Source organism: Megachile rotundata, chromosome 13 (assembly GCF_050947335.1).
Source record: "Megachile rotundata isolate GNS110a chromosome 13, iyMegRotu1, whole genome shotgun sequence".
Lineage (NCBI taxonomy): Eukaryota > Metazoa > Arthropoda > Insecta > Hymenoptera > Megachilidae > Megachile > Megachile rotundata.
The window spans coordinates 4,823,391-4,841,389 of NC_134995.1; the positions used below are offsets into that span (position 1 = coordinate 4,823,391).

A 17,999-nucleotide genomic window follows, 5' to 3' on the forward strand; every position below is an offset into this window, starting at 1 on the left:
AAACATTTCTTACATTTGGTCGAACAAACAGATGATCATCAATTAATCTGCGGATTTTAATATCCTTGGTCAAAATTACGGGTTTCTGTCACAAAATAAGACCTCCCATCAATTTCATCAGAATGTTAAAACGAAAAACTTCATATCAAAATATATCTCATTGATATTATTTTATTCCTAACAAGAGGTTGCCGTATTTGCAATTGAAAGGATTCATCTCAGGTCGCTTCTTTAATAAACAATGACCATTGTAAGATACTCCCCATATCCAGATTGTTTGAATTTATATTCTAATATTTAATATAATTGAAATTCTGTCTTCTCGACTATCAATGACATCATAATTACTATTCTGTCAAGAATCACATTTGAAGTCATGTAAGATTTAACTTTATTGGTAGCTTTTCTATTTCATTACAAATACGTGTTAACAGATACATTCCTATCAATTGTCACATGATTAGAATATATTGTTATTTCAAGAGAATATAAAATTGATTCAAAATTAATTACTCTTCATTCATGTAATAACAGATTAACCTGTTATGCTTGTTCAAAAATACGCTTTTAGTAAAATCAACAATTCTTTTATTGTTAGATGTTAACTGATAACTGTACTTCGATAGATATTCCATTAAAAGTCTCATATCAAAAGATCTCAGCATCTTGCCAAACAGGTGTTTTATTTCAATTGCACTTCATAGAATTTCGGGCTAACAATATCTCAATTTTATTAGAATCTTCAAATTCAATGGACATGACGTAAACATATTTAATTATTATGTATCATCAAGTAAGCTTTAGTGAGCATTAGCAAACATCAAACTCCATGACCATTCCAAGCGTCACGTACTTATTAAAATCATCTTATAAGCATTCAATTTTTGTTATTTTTTAATAACTAAGGTTAGCAAAATCTAAAATTTCATAGTACATACTTTCAAACATTTAACCTGGATTGGTTCATCGGGGGGAGCTAAATAATTCCCCCAATTTAGGCAAAATATGTCGTATCACGTATAATTCAATCTACTTTATTCTGTAATGTATTCACACTTCACTTTGAAAAGCAAAAGATGAACTACAAGTTCAGCATTTGCAAAAATGCTAATGTCTTTCTCTTACGTTTCACGCTCCATGAACTCTTCGTTTAGATCATAATCTAAAGTTAATAATTCGATTCAAAATGAAACTTATTCGTTAGATTGTTTCTCAAACTATTAGGGATTCTCAATAATACGAGATCGATTGAAGAACTCATTTACGGTTTCCTTTTAAGAAAATTCAATAACCTTTTTCACAACACGTGGAACAACCGTCAATGTTTGTAAAAAAGACGTATGCAGGTATGCATACATACGATAATAAACAAACCTTACTCAATAAAAACTCAACGCTGACCTTTAGTCAGCTGAATTCAAGTGCAAAGGACGGTCGTCAATTGCACCTTATTGTCATCAGGTTTCTACTCTCGTTTAGTATACTACCTGATGAGACCCTGGCAATCTTCATGGTCACGGAGTCCTATTTTTCATCTATATTACATTCCTTTGTCAAGAAAGTAACTTTCGTTTAGTTTCATGGAACAAAACATTAGAACCACAATTAAAATATTATTATTGGAATCTATATTACAGATTAACTTTAGATCATTATTTATGTTCAAAGCGTCATAGAATATTTCAGTTCTGAAGATTTACGACCTTCTTGAGCTGGAAATTCTATGTAACGCGAAAACAATGTACAAATACATGATACTCAATTCAAAAATATCAAAACATCACATAATTCGTATTAGTTAAACATTTCAAATATGAGGCTCATTCTTTCTCTGTTTCTTTATGGCAGTTTTGAGGCAACTCGTACAGTCTTGGTTTACTATGGCAATCAGACTTGTTCATTTGGAACCCATTGTGCACACGAACTGCTCACAGTTTTTTTTTACCAAATCCTTGCTTTTCCTTTTGGGCCAATGCATTCAAACTTATCAACATATATCAGCCGCGCAGTGTCCGATCCTCACAAGGATACGCATGACACTCGGGCACAATCAAACATTATGCTTTATCAGCCGCGCAGTGTCCGATCCTCACAAGGATACGCATGACACTCGGGCACAAACAAACATAATGCTTTATCAGCCGCGCAGTGTCCGATCCTCACAAGGATACGCATGACACTCGGGCACAAACAAACATTATGCTTTATCAGCCGCGCAGTGTCCGATCCTCACAAGGATACGCATGACACTCGGGCACAAACAAACATTATGCTTTATCAGCCGCGCAGTGTCCGATCCTCACAAGGATACGCATGACACTCGGGCACAAACAAACATAATGCTTTATCAGCCGCGCAGTGTCCGATCCTCACAAGGATACGCATGACACTCGGGCACAATCAAACATAATGCTTTATCAGTCGCGCAGTGTCCGATCCTCACAAGGATACGCATGACACTCGGACACAATCAAATCACAACCATTCTTGCCAGTCTCACTGCAGACTTGATCAATGCGCCCCAATCAAACGAGTCTACACATTCAAATACAATCTATTGGTGCGCCCCACACAAGTGGGTCTACGCACTCAGACTTAGACGACAAACAGGCACGCTTAGCACCCATTCCTTATTTCCTTTTAAAGACCCAAATCATCTAATTATTTGAGTCACCTTTGCGAATCATCACAACAAAACATACGCAACCAAGACACGGGGATGCACGAGAATGTTAAGTGAAATGGAAAACCAACTTCCGTAAAATTAATCAACCTCAAAACAATGTATAAATCATACAGACTGCAACATAACAGTATTTCAAACTGCTTTTCACATAAATTTACAATCTTAATATTCTTTGAGGTTCTATGAGCCACATCGAATGCAGGTAATTGATTCGATCTTCAATTCTTCATCAAACTGCTTTCATCACGAATACACAACTAACTGACAAACACAATCAGAATTCAGCCTCAAATGTGTCGCAAGAACTAAATTATTTACTTTACAAATGACAACACTTTAATTATTCAAACAAAATCATTGTGAAATCACGTTTATTCATGTTGTCACATCAGACGCAATAGTTTACTATTCTGCATTCCGAACAATTTGTTATTGGCGATTCGTTAACGAGTTCTACGCAAGCGAAAATCAAATCATCAAACAAATCATCGAGATTCAGTGTTCATTTGAATGAAAACATTAATCAGAAAATAATGCGCCATCACTGCAATGGCTTCTTGGTTCAATTATGCATCCAGAATCAGACAACTCCATCCAGGTGATCAACATTCGAAGTGTCACAATAATTCTTATCAAGAAATCAAACGAGTACTACTTTACCCAATCAAGCAAAACAGGTACACCCAAAGACATCAAGGTAATCGTAAGTGATACCACGTGACAGTCAACAGCTCAAAGATAAGTACCCAGACTTTATATTATTGATCGGTACCCTCTCAACGGGGGGAGTATGTTCCGAGTTGCTCGGAATATAATTAAGGTAATATTTATGGGTATTTTGTCAAACCCAAAAACGTTTCACCTTTGGAATTTTAAACTGATATTTAAGACCATATGAACGTCTCCACAACTTGACGTTCTTAACAATTGACAATAACCTTCTAATAGGCCAGAAAAGCACGCTTTCTTAACACCAATATACCTTTTCTTAAAGAAGTTTATTCCATGGTCCTAAACTGTGCACCCCAATAAAGTGGGCCTACGCGCTCGAACTCCGATGATAAACACATGGTGCCCATTTATTACTTCCTTTGAAGGACCCAAATCACTCAATTGCTTTGGGTTACTTTGTTAACAAAATGTAATTCACAACCCTGGAATAAAGGCTAAAAATCTTACAATCCCATTCGCTAAACCATCTCACCAATCAGTATTTTTCACAAATAACAATCTGTCCTGATTGGCCTTTTTTGGTAACGCCTTCACGTCCTGAACTTCCGGCATTGCTTTCTTTTCTGGCTGTTTAGAAGCGACGAGTCAGTCTTAAATCAGCTTCCTTAGAACTTACTTACTTCGGTCAGTCTTACATTAACTTTGTTACTATCAACGACTTCAACATACAACAATCGTTACTACCAGTGGGATGATGAACTACATCCTTCATTGACCTGGGCACACCAGTGTGGAGGACTCTGAGCCACTCTATCAATTCTACTCTATAATACTAACTCTACATATAATTCCACTACCGTAACAAGTTGTGGAAACGCCATGGGTCGACGAAGATTTACAACCTTCGAAATTAACTATAAATGATTAATATTTTGCCCATCGCGTGAACACTGTCTTTCAGCAAGCAAAATATGAATATAAAAAGACTAAAAATAATTTTCCTTGATCGTGAAACATAAATATTAGATGAATATAAAAATAATTACGATTTTTATACCTCAACTTTCAGACAGTACTAGAATAAAATTAAAAGAAACAAGAGTTACTAAAATCTATTTTACTAAATCGAACGTAACAATAATATAGAACTCACGTTTAAAAAGGCTGAATAATTATAAATAATAATCTGCAAGTTTTAATAAATAATTAAATCAATTAACATCTAATCACTTAGTATATTATGAAATAAAATAATACTATTCACACACGAATAAACACTTAACATACATATATTTTGCAATTTCCTCTTAATTAATTAATTTCTTTTTTTCTTTTCGAATATTCTAAAATAGTATTATAGACATGAATCAACTATAAATAGTGTACATTGTACACGGTGGATAAAAGAGAAATGCTTACAAGAGAACCGTCGTTTTTCGTCCTTAGAAACTCCCACCACACCGTTCAGAGAAATAAGAAAGTACAAGCAGTGTTGCCTTAACTGGTTTTCACTGTAAGGTAACAACTTGACGTAGTATGGGTTAAGCTATAAGTTAGTTAAAAAATGGTTTAAATATTATTTTAAAACAAAAAGATGTGGTGGATACTTTTGTTAAGCTATAGTAAGTCAAATTTCTAATAACACATTAACATATAGATAAGAAAACATTTAACAATAGAAGAAAGTTGAGTATTCAAAGGAATTTTCATAAATTTTCCTGAGAAAAATATAACATTTCAGCATTGTTCCATTTATCAGACGCACAGATGTGTAATTCGGTCAGTCTGAAAAATTTGTAATTTTAACATGTTTTTAGAGATATATTCGTAAAACATGATTGGAGCACCGTTGCTATGCAACGTATATGTTTATCAGTTTAACATAACGTTAGAAACAAAAGAACATTTGATATGTTTCTGAACTCTGACATAAGAGGATATGATTCATATGAATGTGGCTGTACAATATGTAATTTAATATATTAAAATGATACATATGGAAAATTAAAATCAACTATAATGTTTTTTCCATTTGTTGAAAATGTAAAATTAAATTACATTTATCATTCTCGTGAAAAAAACGTTTTTATAAATTCATATTTTATTTACGTACGGAAATGTTGCTATATTAATTCTAATATTATATAATTTTATTTCAAATTAACTTAAAATACAATTTGTTCAGATCAATACGATTTGTTTAATGTTAAATTAAATTTTTACTTGTTTTGTTAGTTACTGTTGGATATTCATTACGACTCACGGCGTACATTTCATCTGGCGGGCTTCATGGAGAAATTCGATTTGAAAAGGCTACGGAAACGTCCGTGAGAATCCGATTTTCGCTTCAAGCAACTCTTCAATATCCTGACCAACAATGGTTTTGGTCAGTTACTCAATTTCCTGTCGATTATACGCTTATAAATGACAGATGCGACAGGCAACATCTCGGAGAGAGGTACTTTTAATTTTATCAATAACAAATATTGATATCGTTCATATTATTAAAAACGGACAAAATTTTAGTATTATTGATTTGACGGATCTTGTTGGACCACTCGATATGCCTGGAAATGAAACAGGATCGGTAGAAGTTTCAAACATAAGTTTAACTGGAGAAATGGGCTTGTGGGGCAAAGGTCTACTACTTAAGGATACATATTCAGATAGGACTATTTGTGCCTCGATTACGGTAAAATTTAAAATGAGGAACCGTAAAATTATAGTTTTAACAATATATAATTGCAAATATTTTTATAATTCTTCAGGTACTCGAGAAAAATGTTGAAAAGTTTGCGAAAGCGCATTTTTATGGAAATATAGGAGGAACCATTTGGTTCCGATGGTTGGGCGGTCATGCAGGTGATAATACTAGCGATACAATTATTTATGCAGATTTATATCACGTAAATAATAAAAAATTACAAGATGTTGATTATACAGAGCATAACTGGAAAATTTATGTAACCGATATTTTTGATATTAGCAAAGGTACAATTTGTTGTGAGATATATATGATTTATAGCCGTTGATTTATTTTCATTCAATTTTCATTTATCTATGATTCAGATAAATCCAGTTGCAATATTTTGCAAACTGTGTTTGATCCTGATAATGCAGGAAATGGAGAAGGTATTGGCGACATCGATGTACGCTTAGGTAAAATAAAAGTGGCTACAAATCATCATAAAAGATATAAAACTCTGTACAGAGATTCAAATCTATCGCTGCTTCCTGCTGATTTGCTTGGCCCTCATCGCCTATTATATTTGGTAATTTTTCACCCAACACACGATGATTCGTTTTTGGTTTGTGCGAAGATTAATCACCGAAAAGCTATTCTCGCCAAGTAAGAGTTTATACGTTGCCATTTTTTCATAAACAAAAATACGTTACAAATGATTTAAAATAACTGTATTTCAAAATTTTAAATGCATTTAAAATTACTTGTAAAAATTGAATTGTAAAAATTTTTAATTTGATCATAATATTGTTTATATATACATATGTATATATGCATTATACCCACACAAACAATATTTATGTATAATTATTTATATGTAAATTTATACATATATTTATCTTTTTACATTATTACTAACATTGTTTTACTAAATAATTACTTAATTACTACTTTACATCATTTTAGTAAATAATTTAATGTAAACATTTTTTGTAATATATAACTTATCTATTTTTAATTTAATTTTGTTTCATTTGCTAATCTTTAGGACTATGGTTAACACTAATGGTATTAAAGGAGAAGTATCGCTAACTCAAATAACTCCATTCGATCCAACATGGGTTAATATATCCTTAACGCCAATTAATGATTTGGAAACAAGACTACGTTATGCTACTAAAATAAAGTCATATAGGATTCATGAATTACCTCCAGAACCAAATGCTTTAGGTAAAACTACTGAAATGTGTGAAACAACTAAAAAAATGTATAATCCAAGTAATATTGATGAAACAACTGCACCACCAGCAGGTAAAATAATTAAATATATTCCTTTTTTTCATTTATTTATTTAATGTGGAATATTTAAATAGTGATGTGAATTAGGACTTGGAACGCAGGACCAATATGCCATTGGTGATCTTTCTGGGAAACTTCAAGGTCGTAAAGAAGGATCGTATCATTATGATATTTTAGCAGGAAGTGCTAAACTCAATGGAATCTATTGGGATACATATCTTCCACTTTCAGGAGTATATAGTGTAATTCATCGTGGTCTTGTACTTCACAAGTAATATCTTGCATATAGTTTTTATATTTTATATTCTTTATTTTTTATTTATATGATTGAATACGTACATAATAATACATATTTATTTCATTAGATATAATGAAACTGATAATAAGGGTATTATACCATGGATTTGTGGAACTTTGAGTCTATATTTACCAGATAATACTGGACAAATGCCAATATTAACTGCACAAGTAGTGTACAGATACCCTATTGTTGGTAGAATCATTTTTCGCCAACCAAAGAATGATCCTCAAATGGATACTACTATTATGATTGAAAACTTAGTACATGCAGATGGTAATGCTTTAAACAATTCTGCGGACCACAGGTATAATGTTTAACAGTATCTACTGAAAGTAATACTACCGAAATTGAATATCAAAATTTTAACTTGATTGTAAACATTTAGATGGATGATCCATGACAATCCACCAGGAAAAGATTATTATAATTGGACCGGGAGATGTTTGAGTACTGGAGAACCTTACAATCCTTATAAAGTATAATAACTAATGACATAATACGTATTAGATGTATTATTATGATGCTAAAAAATATGTAAAACATGTGCAAATGTTTCATTCTAATACTGTATACTTAAATTTATTAGGTAGAATGGGATGCAAAACAGTCTGAATATTGTTCATTATTAAAAATAACATCATGCCGTGTAGGTGATTTAACAAGACATGGTACAATTGACATTGCTGGTAGAAAACAATATGGAGCTTTGCTAACACGTAAACTTTTTACTGATACAATGATATCTTTATCGGGACCTAATAATATATTAGGAAAAAGTTTAGTAATATATGATGATCATGGACCACTTGCTCGAGGAGAAAGATTAGCATGCTCAATGTAAATTTAATAGATTAAACAAACTTTAAAAATTTAGAAGAAACTTAAAATATGATAACATTTTACATTTATAAAAATTATAACATTGAGTTAACACTATTTTTTTACATCAATAAATTAAACATAAATATTTTTATACAGAATTAGTGAAACCTATCGTCGCAAAGCTGTGGCAAAAGATTGGTTTGGAAATGGGGAAAATATCTTATTAAGGGGAAAATTAGAATTCATACAACAAACTGAATATGATATCACAAATGTTGAAGTAAATCTTGATGGTCTTGATGGCAAAATGCAGGGATATCACATACATATGGTATTGTAAATGTAACTAAAATCACTTCCTTATTAATTACTATAATAATAGTTAATACTTTTAGACTCCAATAGAACAAGACTTAGAATTTCCATGTGAGGGTACATCTTTATATGAAACTTGGAATCCATTAAATGTTAGTACAAGTAATATATTACATCCTACTGAAGGAACAACTGATCAATATAAAATGGGTGACCTTAGTGGAAAATTTGGAACTTTAGAAAACAGGAAAAGGTATATGTCAGCTTTCAATGATACAATGCTTCCTTTGTTTGGACCAAAAAGTATATTGGGTCGAAGCATTGTAATTCACAAAAAAGAGAAAAATTTAAGGTAATTATTACAAATTCTCTAATTTTGCAATATTTATGAAAGAATTTATTTATTAAATATTTATAATAATTCTTTCCTTCAAGATGGGCTTGTACAAGTATAGAAAGAGGATATTCACCATCTGAAGCAAGTGAACTTAGAGCAATCGCTTCTTTCCATCATCCACAAGGATTTGCATATGGTTACATACGAATGGTATTATATATTTAATAAATAATAAAATATATGAGTATGCTTTAACATTAATAATTACAGACACAACTTGTACATCGAGATGGTGGCCAAAGTGAAACAATAATTGAAGTAAAATTACGACATCCTGGTAAACATGATCGCAACATTGTATGAATATGAAATATTTAATGATAAGTATTTACATATTAATAAATTTTGAAATACATTTAATGTTTAATTATAGACAAGAAACCACAATTGGGCAATATATGTAAACCCTGTTGGTGTAGATGCAGCTGTTAAAGTAAAAGACACTAGATGCGTGGCAGGTGGATATATGTGGAATCCCTACTTTACCCAGTTAGCTGACCCACTAAATGTAATACTAATTAAAATTATATTTAATATTGTTTTCATAATATAAAGTATTTTGGTAACAAACTGATTTTATTTTGCAGGATGATTTATATAAACAAGAATGTGGACCTGATTTACCATTAAGATGTTATGTGGGTGATATATCAGGTCGACTAGGTCCTATTAATATAGGACTGAAAAGACAAGTTTTTACAGATTCCAACTTTCCTTTAGCAGGACCTGTATCTGCAATGGGAAGATCCATTGTTATTTTTGACCAAAATTTTGGAAGTAACAGATTTGCTTGTGCTAATATTGAACCAGATAATGATATTGTAAAGTACACAAATATAAGAAAACCACCTCGCTTTGTAGTGTAAGTACATATTAATATCATATTTATTGTATCTTTTAATAGCAATTATTATTTAATGAAAGTATTCTGAGATTAAATGTGCACTCATTTTTTATTATAGAGCACAATTTTTAGAAGATGTAAGAAAAGTTATGGGTATTCCTGAATGGATGTTATCAATAGATACTAGAAAAACTAAAATTTTACACAATGGAGCATGTATACAATTCTTACTACATTTTAAAGGTAGATAAAAATATTTATAATCTGTTATAGAATATTTATATTAATTTGTAATTTCATGTTTTTAGGCCCAATTGCTAATAAATTAGAATTGGATTTTAATAAACTTATATCTACTGGAAAATTAGATGCACCTAGTTTATATATTCATGGATATGTTCCCACAAAACGGAAAACAACTTCAGGTTATCGTCAATGTGGAAGTCGAGACCCAAATGATAAAAGTAACAACTTATATCGTTTAAAACATTAGTCTCATTTGATTTTTAAAATAACAAGTACGTTTCATTTTTTCAGACTTTAATCTATTGCTTCAAAATGTATCTTCATTACTGTTACCAGAATTTATTATAATTGTTGTAACATTTACCATTATCAACATTATTTAACAAATATGAAATTTGAAATTCATATAAATATATAAAATACAAAATGTATATGTACATATATGTAATATATTTATACACAAATTTTATAAAACAATATTGTGCCTATAATTTTCACGAATGTGAAATCGATATATTTTAAATTGTTATGTACTATTTTATTTAATAAAAATCTGATTATACATATAACTTTAAGCAGCAACAACATAAAATAGAATGAAATGTTTTAAATCAGTGTGTCGAAAGATTTGAATTAACATATATTCATTTACACTTTAATACATATTCCCTGTATTGAACTAAATATTACCTGTATTGTATAATACTCTGAATGCCAAATTCAGTGGTAGAAAACATGCTGCATTAAATCCTAAAATAAGTCATTAATTTTTTGCTCTATTCAATAAAAACACATAATTATACAACGAATTTTCAATCATTCTGCGCATAACATCGCAGTTAGTTCGAGCACAGTTTATAATCGAAAACAACGCGCATGCTCTGTAACAACACTTCTTATATTAAATGTATATACTTAGTGAGTAAGAATTTTGTATGCTTATATTATCACCTTTTTCTTCTCTATTCACATATTTTTGTCGACCAAGTATATACTTAACGAAATGGAGAACATATGAGTAGGGAGAGAAAACTAAGTAGTGGGAAGTTTATTGAAGTTAGTTGAGATGCGCAAATTGAATACGATCTGTTGAATAAATAACATAGGAGTTTCATATTCCTGTTTGTGTTACGTAGTTTTTGACGGTGGAAGTTACAATCAGAAAACGTTATAAGAACGCGTATAAAATTTATAGAAAGCAATAATGTATGCTCTAGAAGATGGTAAGAATTTTATTACATATATTTTTGTGCATAACACTTCTATGACAGTAGAAAGAAGTTAAATGATATTATTATAACCTAAATAGAGCTTGTTTTATAGGTTATAGTTTGTATTATATTTATTATCCAATTGAATATATTTTTATCTACCCAATTTAAAATAATTAATTTTAATAATTGGCAAGAATAATGATTAAATTTATTGTTTTCATTTAGATCAATATGACGATGAAGATGCAGAAGAGATTTCGTCAAAACTTTGGCAAGAAGCATGTTGGATCGTTATTAATGCTTATTTTGATGAGAAAGGTCTTGTACGTCAACAACTTGACAGTTTTGATGAATTTATTGAAATGTCTGTTCAAAGAATCGTTGAAGATTCACCACAAATTGATTTACAAGCAGAGGCACAACATACTTCTGGTGAAATAGAAAATCCAGTTAGACATTTGTTGAAGTTTGAACAAATTTACTTATCTAAGCCTACACATTGGGAGAAAGATGGAGCCCCATCTCCTATGATGCCTAACGAAGCAAGACTTAGAAATTTAACATATTCAGCACCATTATATGTAGATATTACTAAAACGATTGTAAAAGATGGAGAAGATCCTATCGAAACACAACATCAAAAAACATTTATAGGAAAAATTCCAATTATGTTGAGATCAAAATATTGTTTACTAGCTGGTTTATCTGATCGTGATTTGACAGAATTAAATGAGTGTCCATTAGATCCTGGAGGTTATTTTATTATTAATGGATCAGAAAAAGTGCTAATTGCGCAAGAAAAAATGGCAACTAATACTGTTTATGTATTTAGTATGAAAGATGGCAAATATGCATATAAATCAGAAATTCGATCTTGTTTAGAACATAGTTCACGTCCAACATCTACATTATGGATTAATATGATGGCAAAAAGTGGAGCTAGTATTAAAAAATCTGCTATAGGACAACGTATTATTGCAATTATACCATACATTAAACAAGAAATTCCTATTATGATTGTTTTTCGAGCACTTGGATTTGTAGCTGATCGTGATATTTTAGAACATATTATATATGATTTTGATGACCCTGAAATGATGGAAATGGTGAAACCTTCACTAGATGAAGCTTTTGTAATACAAGAGCAAAATGTAGCTTTAAATTTTATTGGTACAAGAGGTGCAAGACCTGGAGTAACGAAAGAAAAACGTATTAAATATGCTAGAGAAATTTTACAGAAAGAAATGCTTCCACATGTAGGCATAAGTGATTTTTGTGAAACTAAAAAAGCTTATTTCCTTGGTTATATGGTACATCGATTACTTTCAGCATCTCTTGGCAGGAGAGAGTTAGACGACAGAGATCATTATGGAAATAAAAGATTAGATTTAGCTGGCCCATTATTGGCATTTTTATTTAGAGGTTTATTTAAAAACTTAATGAAAGAGGTGCGGTTGTATGCACAGAAGTTTATAGACAGAGGAAAGGATTTTAACCTTGAACTTGCTATAAAAACTAAAATTATTACCGACGGTTTAAGATATTCACTTGCAACAGGTAATTGGGGTGATCAAAAGAAAGCTCATCAAGCTAGAGCTGGTGTGTCACAAGTATTAAATAGATTAACATTTGCATCAACACTGTCTCATTTACGAAGAGTAAATTCTCCAATTGGAAGAGATGGAAAACTAGCTAAACCTCGTCAGTTACATAATACTCTATGGGGTATGTTGTGTCCAGCAGAAACCCCTGAAGGTGCGGCTGTAGGTTTAGTAAAAAATCTGGCATTAATGGCTTATATTAGCGTTGGATCTCAGCCTTCTCCAATTCTTGAATTCTTGGAGGAGTGGTCTATGGAAAATTTAGAAGAAATTGCACCAAGTGCAATAGCAGATGCAACAAAAATATTTGTAAATGGTTGTTGGGTTGGTATTCATAGAGACCCAGATCAATTAATGGCTACTTTACGTAAATTAAGACGACAGATGGACATCATTGTATCAGAAGTATCTATGATAAGAGATATTAGAGATCGTGAAATCAGAATATATACAGATGCTGGAAGAATTAGTAGGCCTTTATTAATCGTAGAAGGACAAAATCTTTTATTAAAGAAAAGACATATTGACATGCTGAAGGAAAGAGATTATAATAATGACGGTTGGCAGGAACTAGTTGGCAGTGGAGTTGTTGAATATATTGATACTTTAGAAGAAGAAACTGTCATGATTGCAATGTCACCTGAAGATCTAAGACAGGAAAAGGAGTATGCTTATTGTACAACATATACACATTGTGAAATTCACCCAGCAATGATTTTAGGAGTATGTGCATCAATCATTCCATTTCCTGATCATAATCAGAGTCCAAGAAACACTTATCAAAGTGCTATGGGTAAACAAGCTATGGGAGTATACATTACAAATTTTCATGTTCGAATGGATACTTTGGCACATGTACTATATTATCCTCATAAACCTTTAGTTACTACAAGATCTATGGAATATCTTAGATTTCGTGAATTGCCAGCTGGAATTAATAGTATAGTTGCTATATTGTGTTACACGGGTTATAATCAAGAAGACAGTGTTATTTTAAATGCTAGTGCTGTTGAAAGAGGATTCTTTCGATCTGTATTTTATAGATCTTATAAAGATTCAGAGTCTAAACGAATTGGTGATCAAGAAGAACAATTTGAAAAACCTACACGACAAACTTGTCAAGGAATGCGTAATGCTATTTATGATAAATTGGATGATGATGGAATTATTGCTCCAGGTATTCGAGTATCTGGAGATGACGTAGTTATAGGTAAAACTATTACTTTACCAGAAGCAGATGATGAGGTATGTAATATCATATTAATGTAGTTTAATATTATCATATTAAATATCGTTCGTTTATTACTAATATTACTATTTTACATATATTTACAGTTGGATAGTACAACAAAACGTTTTACAAAACGAGATGCATCAACTTTCTTACGTAATAGTGAAACTGGTATAGTAGATCAAGTAATGTTAACATTAAATAGTGAAGGATATAAATTTTGTAAAATACGAGTACGTAGTGTTCGTATACCACAAATCGGTGATAAATTTGCTTCACGTCATGGACAAAAAGGCACGTGTGGAATTCAATATAGACAGGAAGATATGCCATTTTCATGTGAAGGACTTACACCAGATATAATAATTAATCCTCACGCTATTCCATCGCGTATGACAATTGGTCACTTGATTGAATGTATACAAGGAAAAGTGTCAGCTAATAAAGGTATTTAAAATCATTTCTTAAAAAATAGATAGGAAATATAATAATACAATTGTGATGTATTATTTAATAGGTGAAATTGGTGATGCCACTCCGTTTAATGATGCTGTAAATGTACAGAAAATTTCCACACTTTTACAAGAATATGGATATCAACTAAGAGGAAATGAAGTTATGTATAATGGCCATACAGGCCGCAAGATAAACGCACAAGTGTTTTTAGGTCCAACTTATTATCAGCGTTTGAAACATATGGTAGATGATAAAATTCATAGTAGAGCTCGAGGTCCTGTGCAGATTTTGGTTAGACAACCAATGGAAGGTAGAGCAAGGTAAACGAAACTATATACTATAAGTATTTGTTTTATTTACTACTATAAGTTACATATTTTTATATCAATATGTAATTTGCAGAGATGGTGGTTTACGATTCGGTGAAATGGAACGTGATTGTCAGATTTCCCATGGAGCTGCACAATTTTTAAGAGAACGTTTATTTGAAGTCTCAGATCCATATCGAATACACATATGTAATTTTTGTGGTTTAATTGCAATAGCAAATTTAAGGAATAATACATTCGAATGTAAGGGATGTAAAAACAAAACACAGATCTCTCAAGTTAGATTACCATATGCAGCAAAGTTACTTTTCCAAGAACTTATGGCAATGAATATTGCACCTCGATTAATGGTAGCATAAACATCGATATATTTATTTCCATAGTATTATGAATTTTACATTTGAGCATCCTAATTATATGTAAGTTATTGTAATTATATAAGTTAAACAGCTTTTAATAAACATTAAAAGTTTCATAGTGACATTAGTTTGTATATCTTTTGTATTTTATAATATATTCTATTTAAACTTGTAAAAAAATAAATTTTTTAAATAAAATTATAATTCTGTTGTTGTATTGAATGTACGAACATTCAAACCAAGATAGCTAAATTCTTAAATGATTATATATCAGAAAACACATGAATTACGAGATTAAATATAAAACTTATACATACATATGACCTTTTAAGCTGATAATTTATAAACATATGATGATGTATACTGTAAATCTTAAAAATGTTGATCAAAGAATCTTTGGAACTATTTACTATACTTTAATTTCTACCAAAATATCATTAAAAATGCAAAGGTTGAATATTTGGGATAAAAAATTCATTAGGCAATATTTAAATATATTAATTAATATCACATTGATTAAAAGAAATATGTATTGGTAAATATAATGTGTAGAACAATATAATGACTTTTTTTATCTAGTGACAAATGAAAAAATATAGGTAGAATTATGTATACCAGAACTAAATTTAAATCAAAGTCAGAAGTTTGCAATAAATTAGTTAAAATATTCAGCAAATATAATAAAATATTTAATAAATGACATACAGAAAGTACTTCGTTAAGTTTGATAATTATATATTATTTTTTATATTTAATTTTTGTTATATTTAAATAGATTGTACGAGACATACGTCTAAAATACAAAATTTTGCCCTACATACTGGGCATGTACATTTGGATGTCAACCACGTTTCAGGTGCATTTTCATCCTGTCTTGATGCAAACCTGTAATAATAGTTTTATGCTTAAAATATAATAAACTGTTACATATATAATTTTATGTATATTCGTTAAATATTAACCATTTGGCCATACAATCTATGCACCACATTGGACGGCAGTAACACATCATACAGTCTTCTGAATTTCCACTTCCTATACCACTACTACATTGTTTACGTAGTTTTACATTTGACATAACTTGCATGCATCCTATACATTGACCTAATTCCTTTAAATATTTTATTTGTAATTACTTAATAAATACTATAAAGTATTAAATATATAAAAAAATTAATACCTCAGCACATTCATAAAGTGGATTTTCTTGCACTTGTTCTTTAAAACTATCAATAAACTTATCAAGTAAAGTTTTATGAAATGTAATATTTTGTAATATTGTAATAGGACGTGAAACTTTGTCTTGCAAATTTTTAAAATCCAATGCATTCAATCTTATATCAAAAGATTGTGCTCCTGTTCTTGTAGACTTGACCTGTTCAAAATTTGTTAATTAATATAGAGAACAGTTTTAAAATAATATAAATTAAATTAACTATGTTTAATTTAAATATAAAATATACTTCAATATTGATAAATTGAACTTCTCCTCTTGTCGCAAGTGACATGTCATGAGTATCACTCTTGTTAACTATCAAAACTGCATCACTTTGGTGAGCAACCAATATTTTATATGGCATAACTTTAATTATCCAGTTATCCGTTGCTATTATACATATTATACTATTTGTGGTAATTATCATTTTATCTATTCTAAAACAAAATTACAACTTTATAGATTCTCTTCTAATATAAAGTGCATAAATAAAGTTTTAAATTTAATATATAACCTTCGATATTCTACATTAATATCAGAAGCTACTGTAGTCCATGCTACATTGTTATTGTTATTGTTACTGTTAGAATAAATTGCAAGATTTTGTGCTATAGGATGTTTGCTCCAGTTATTCATTGACCAGATTAAAATTTTGTACAAAGTACACAGAGGCATAATCGCAGTGCAAATAACAAACAACAACCACATATTTTCATGTCCAATATCTACATGTCCAAATACAATTAATCCAAAAGCATAACCTAAATAAAAGAGGATTCATTTTAGTTTTATACATGGAATAATATATAAATAATAAAAAATATGAATATATTTACCGAAGGGAAGTATAGAGTGTACAAATACCGTAACTACACTTCTTTTTATATGATATTGTATAAAAAATTCATTTTCGCTACCTAACCAAGATGAAAATATATCTTTTATGGTTAGTCCAGCTGAAATAAATTCTGTAGGTGGATATATAATGCATCCTGAGATTAAAATATAAAACAAAGTGTAAAAGAAAAACGCAGACATGTTTTAAAAAGATACAGTTTCAATTCTGTATGTTCACTTTTTTTCACCCGACCATCTGAAAAACTTTTCCATGAGCATTTGACATCTTGTGTTCAGTTGTGTTTAATAATCAAACACTATACATATACATGTGTATATACACTATGTAGGTATTTAAATACACACACACACACACACACACACACATATATATATATATATATATATATATATAAACAGAAATAAGATCTGTGCCGGAAATTTGTTCGTTATACTTTTATTCTTAATGAATAATTGAAACGAAAAAATGT

The 17,999-nt window shown here is 30.3% G+C and overlaps 3 protein-coding genes across 6 annotated transcripts; 2 read left to right on the forward strand and 1 right to left on the reverse strand.

The window, feature by feature from the left end:
- Nucleotides 1-1,866: 1,866 nt before the first annotated feature.
- Nucleotides 1,867-10,834, forward strand: Rsod (Related to Sod). 2 transcript variants are annotated; one of them, XM_012280778.2, is made up of 19 exons: nucleotides 1,867-4,980; nucleotides 5,594-5,816; nucleotides 5,885-6,050; nucleotides 6,127-6,349; nucleotides 6,428-6,707; nucleotides 7,090-7,352; nucleotides 7,428-7,611; nucleotides 7,706-7,945; nucleotides 8,027-8,117; nucleotides 8,228-8,478; nucleotides 8,620-8,794; nucleotides 8,859-9,130; nucleotides 9,214-9,325; nucleotides 9,386-9,472; nucleotides 9,549-9,683; nucleotides 9,763-10,037; nucleotides 10,138-10,262; nucleotides 10,328-10,483; nucleotides 10,557-10,834. In XM_012280778.2, exons 1-19 carry the CDS (start codon nucleotides 4,953-4,955, stop codon nucleotides 10,646-10,648), a joined length of 3,378 nt encoding a protein of 1,125 aa, XP_012136168.1. In that variant the 5' UTR covers nucleotides 1,867-4,952; the 3' UTR covers nucleotides 10,649-10,834. The 2 variants fall into 2 exon arrangements, with proteins under 2 accessions (XP_012136168.1, XP_076394778.1); XM_076538663.1 differs by having other exon boundaries at nucleotides 1,867-4,876.
- Nucleotides 10,835-11,183: 349 nt separating this feature from the next.
- RpII140 (RNA polymerase II subunit RpII140) lies at nucleotides 11,184-16,390 on the forward strand. Of its 2 annotated transcripts, XR_001095248.2 has the most exons (6): nucleotides 11,184-11,488; nucleotides 11,705-14,325; nucleotides 14,416-14,758; nucleotides 14,829-15,087; nucleotides 15,170-15,515; nucleotides 16,231-16,390. XR_001095248.2 is itself a non-coding variant. In XM_003701324.3 (5 exons), exons 1-5 carry the CDS (start codon nucleotides 11,470-11,472, stop codon nucleotides 15,453-15,455), a joined length of 3,528 nt encoding a protein of 1,175 aa, XP_003701372.1. In that variant the 5' UTR covers nucleotides 11,184-11,469; the 3' UTR covers nucleotides 15,456-16,390. The 2 variants fall into 2 exon arrangements, 1 of the variants encoding a protein (XP_003701372.1); XM_003701324.3 differs by having other exon boundaries at nucleotides 15,170-16,390.
- Nucleotides 16,123-17,869, reverse strand: LOC100877761 (E3 ubiquitin-protein ligase TM129). Of its 2 annotated transcripts, none has more exons than XM_012280779.2 (6): nucleotides 17,508-17,869; nucleotides 17,186-17,432; nucleotides 16,919-17,108; nucleotides 16,636-16,830; nucleotides 16,431-16,566; nucleotides 16,123-16,340 (listed from the first exon to the last, which is right to left on the reverse strand). In XM_012280779.2, exons 1-6 carry the CDS (start codon nucleotides 17,707-17,709, stop codon nucleotides 16,297-16,299), a joined length of 1,014 nt encoding a protein of 337 aa, XP_012136169.1. In that variant the 5' UTR covers nucleotides 17,710-17,869; the 3' UTR covers nucleotides 16,123-16,296. The 2 variants fall into 2 exon arrangements, with proteins under 2 accessions (XP_012136169.1, XP_003701351.1); XM_003701303.3 differs by having other exon boundaries at nucleotides 16,418-16,566; nucleotides 17,508-17,865.
- Nucleotides 17,870-17,999: the final 130 nt, after the last annotated feature.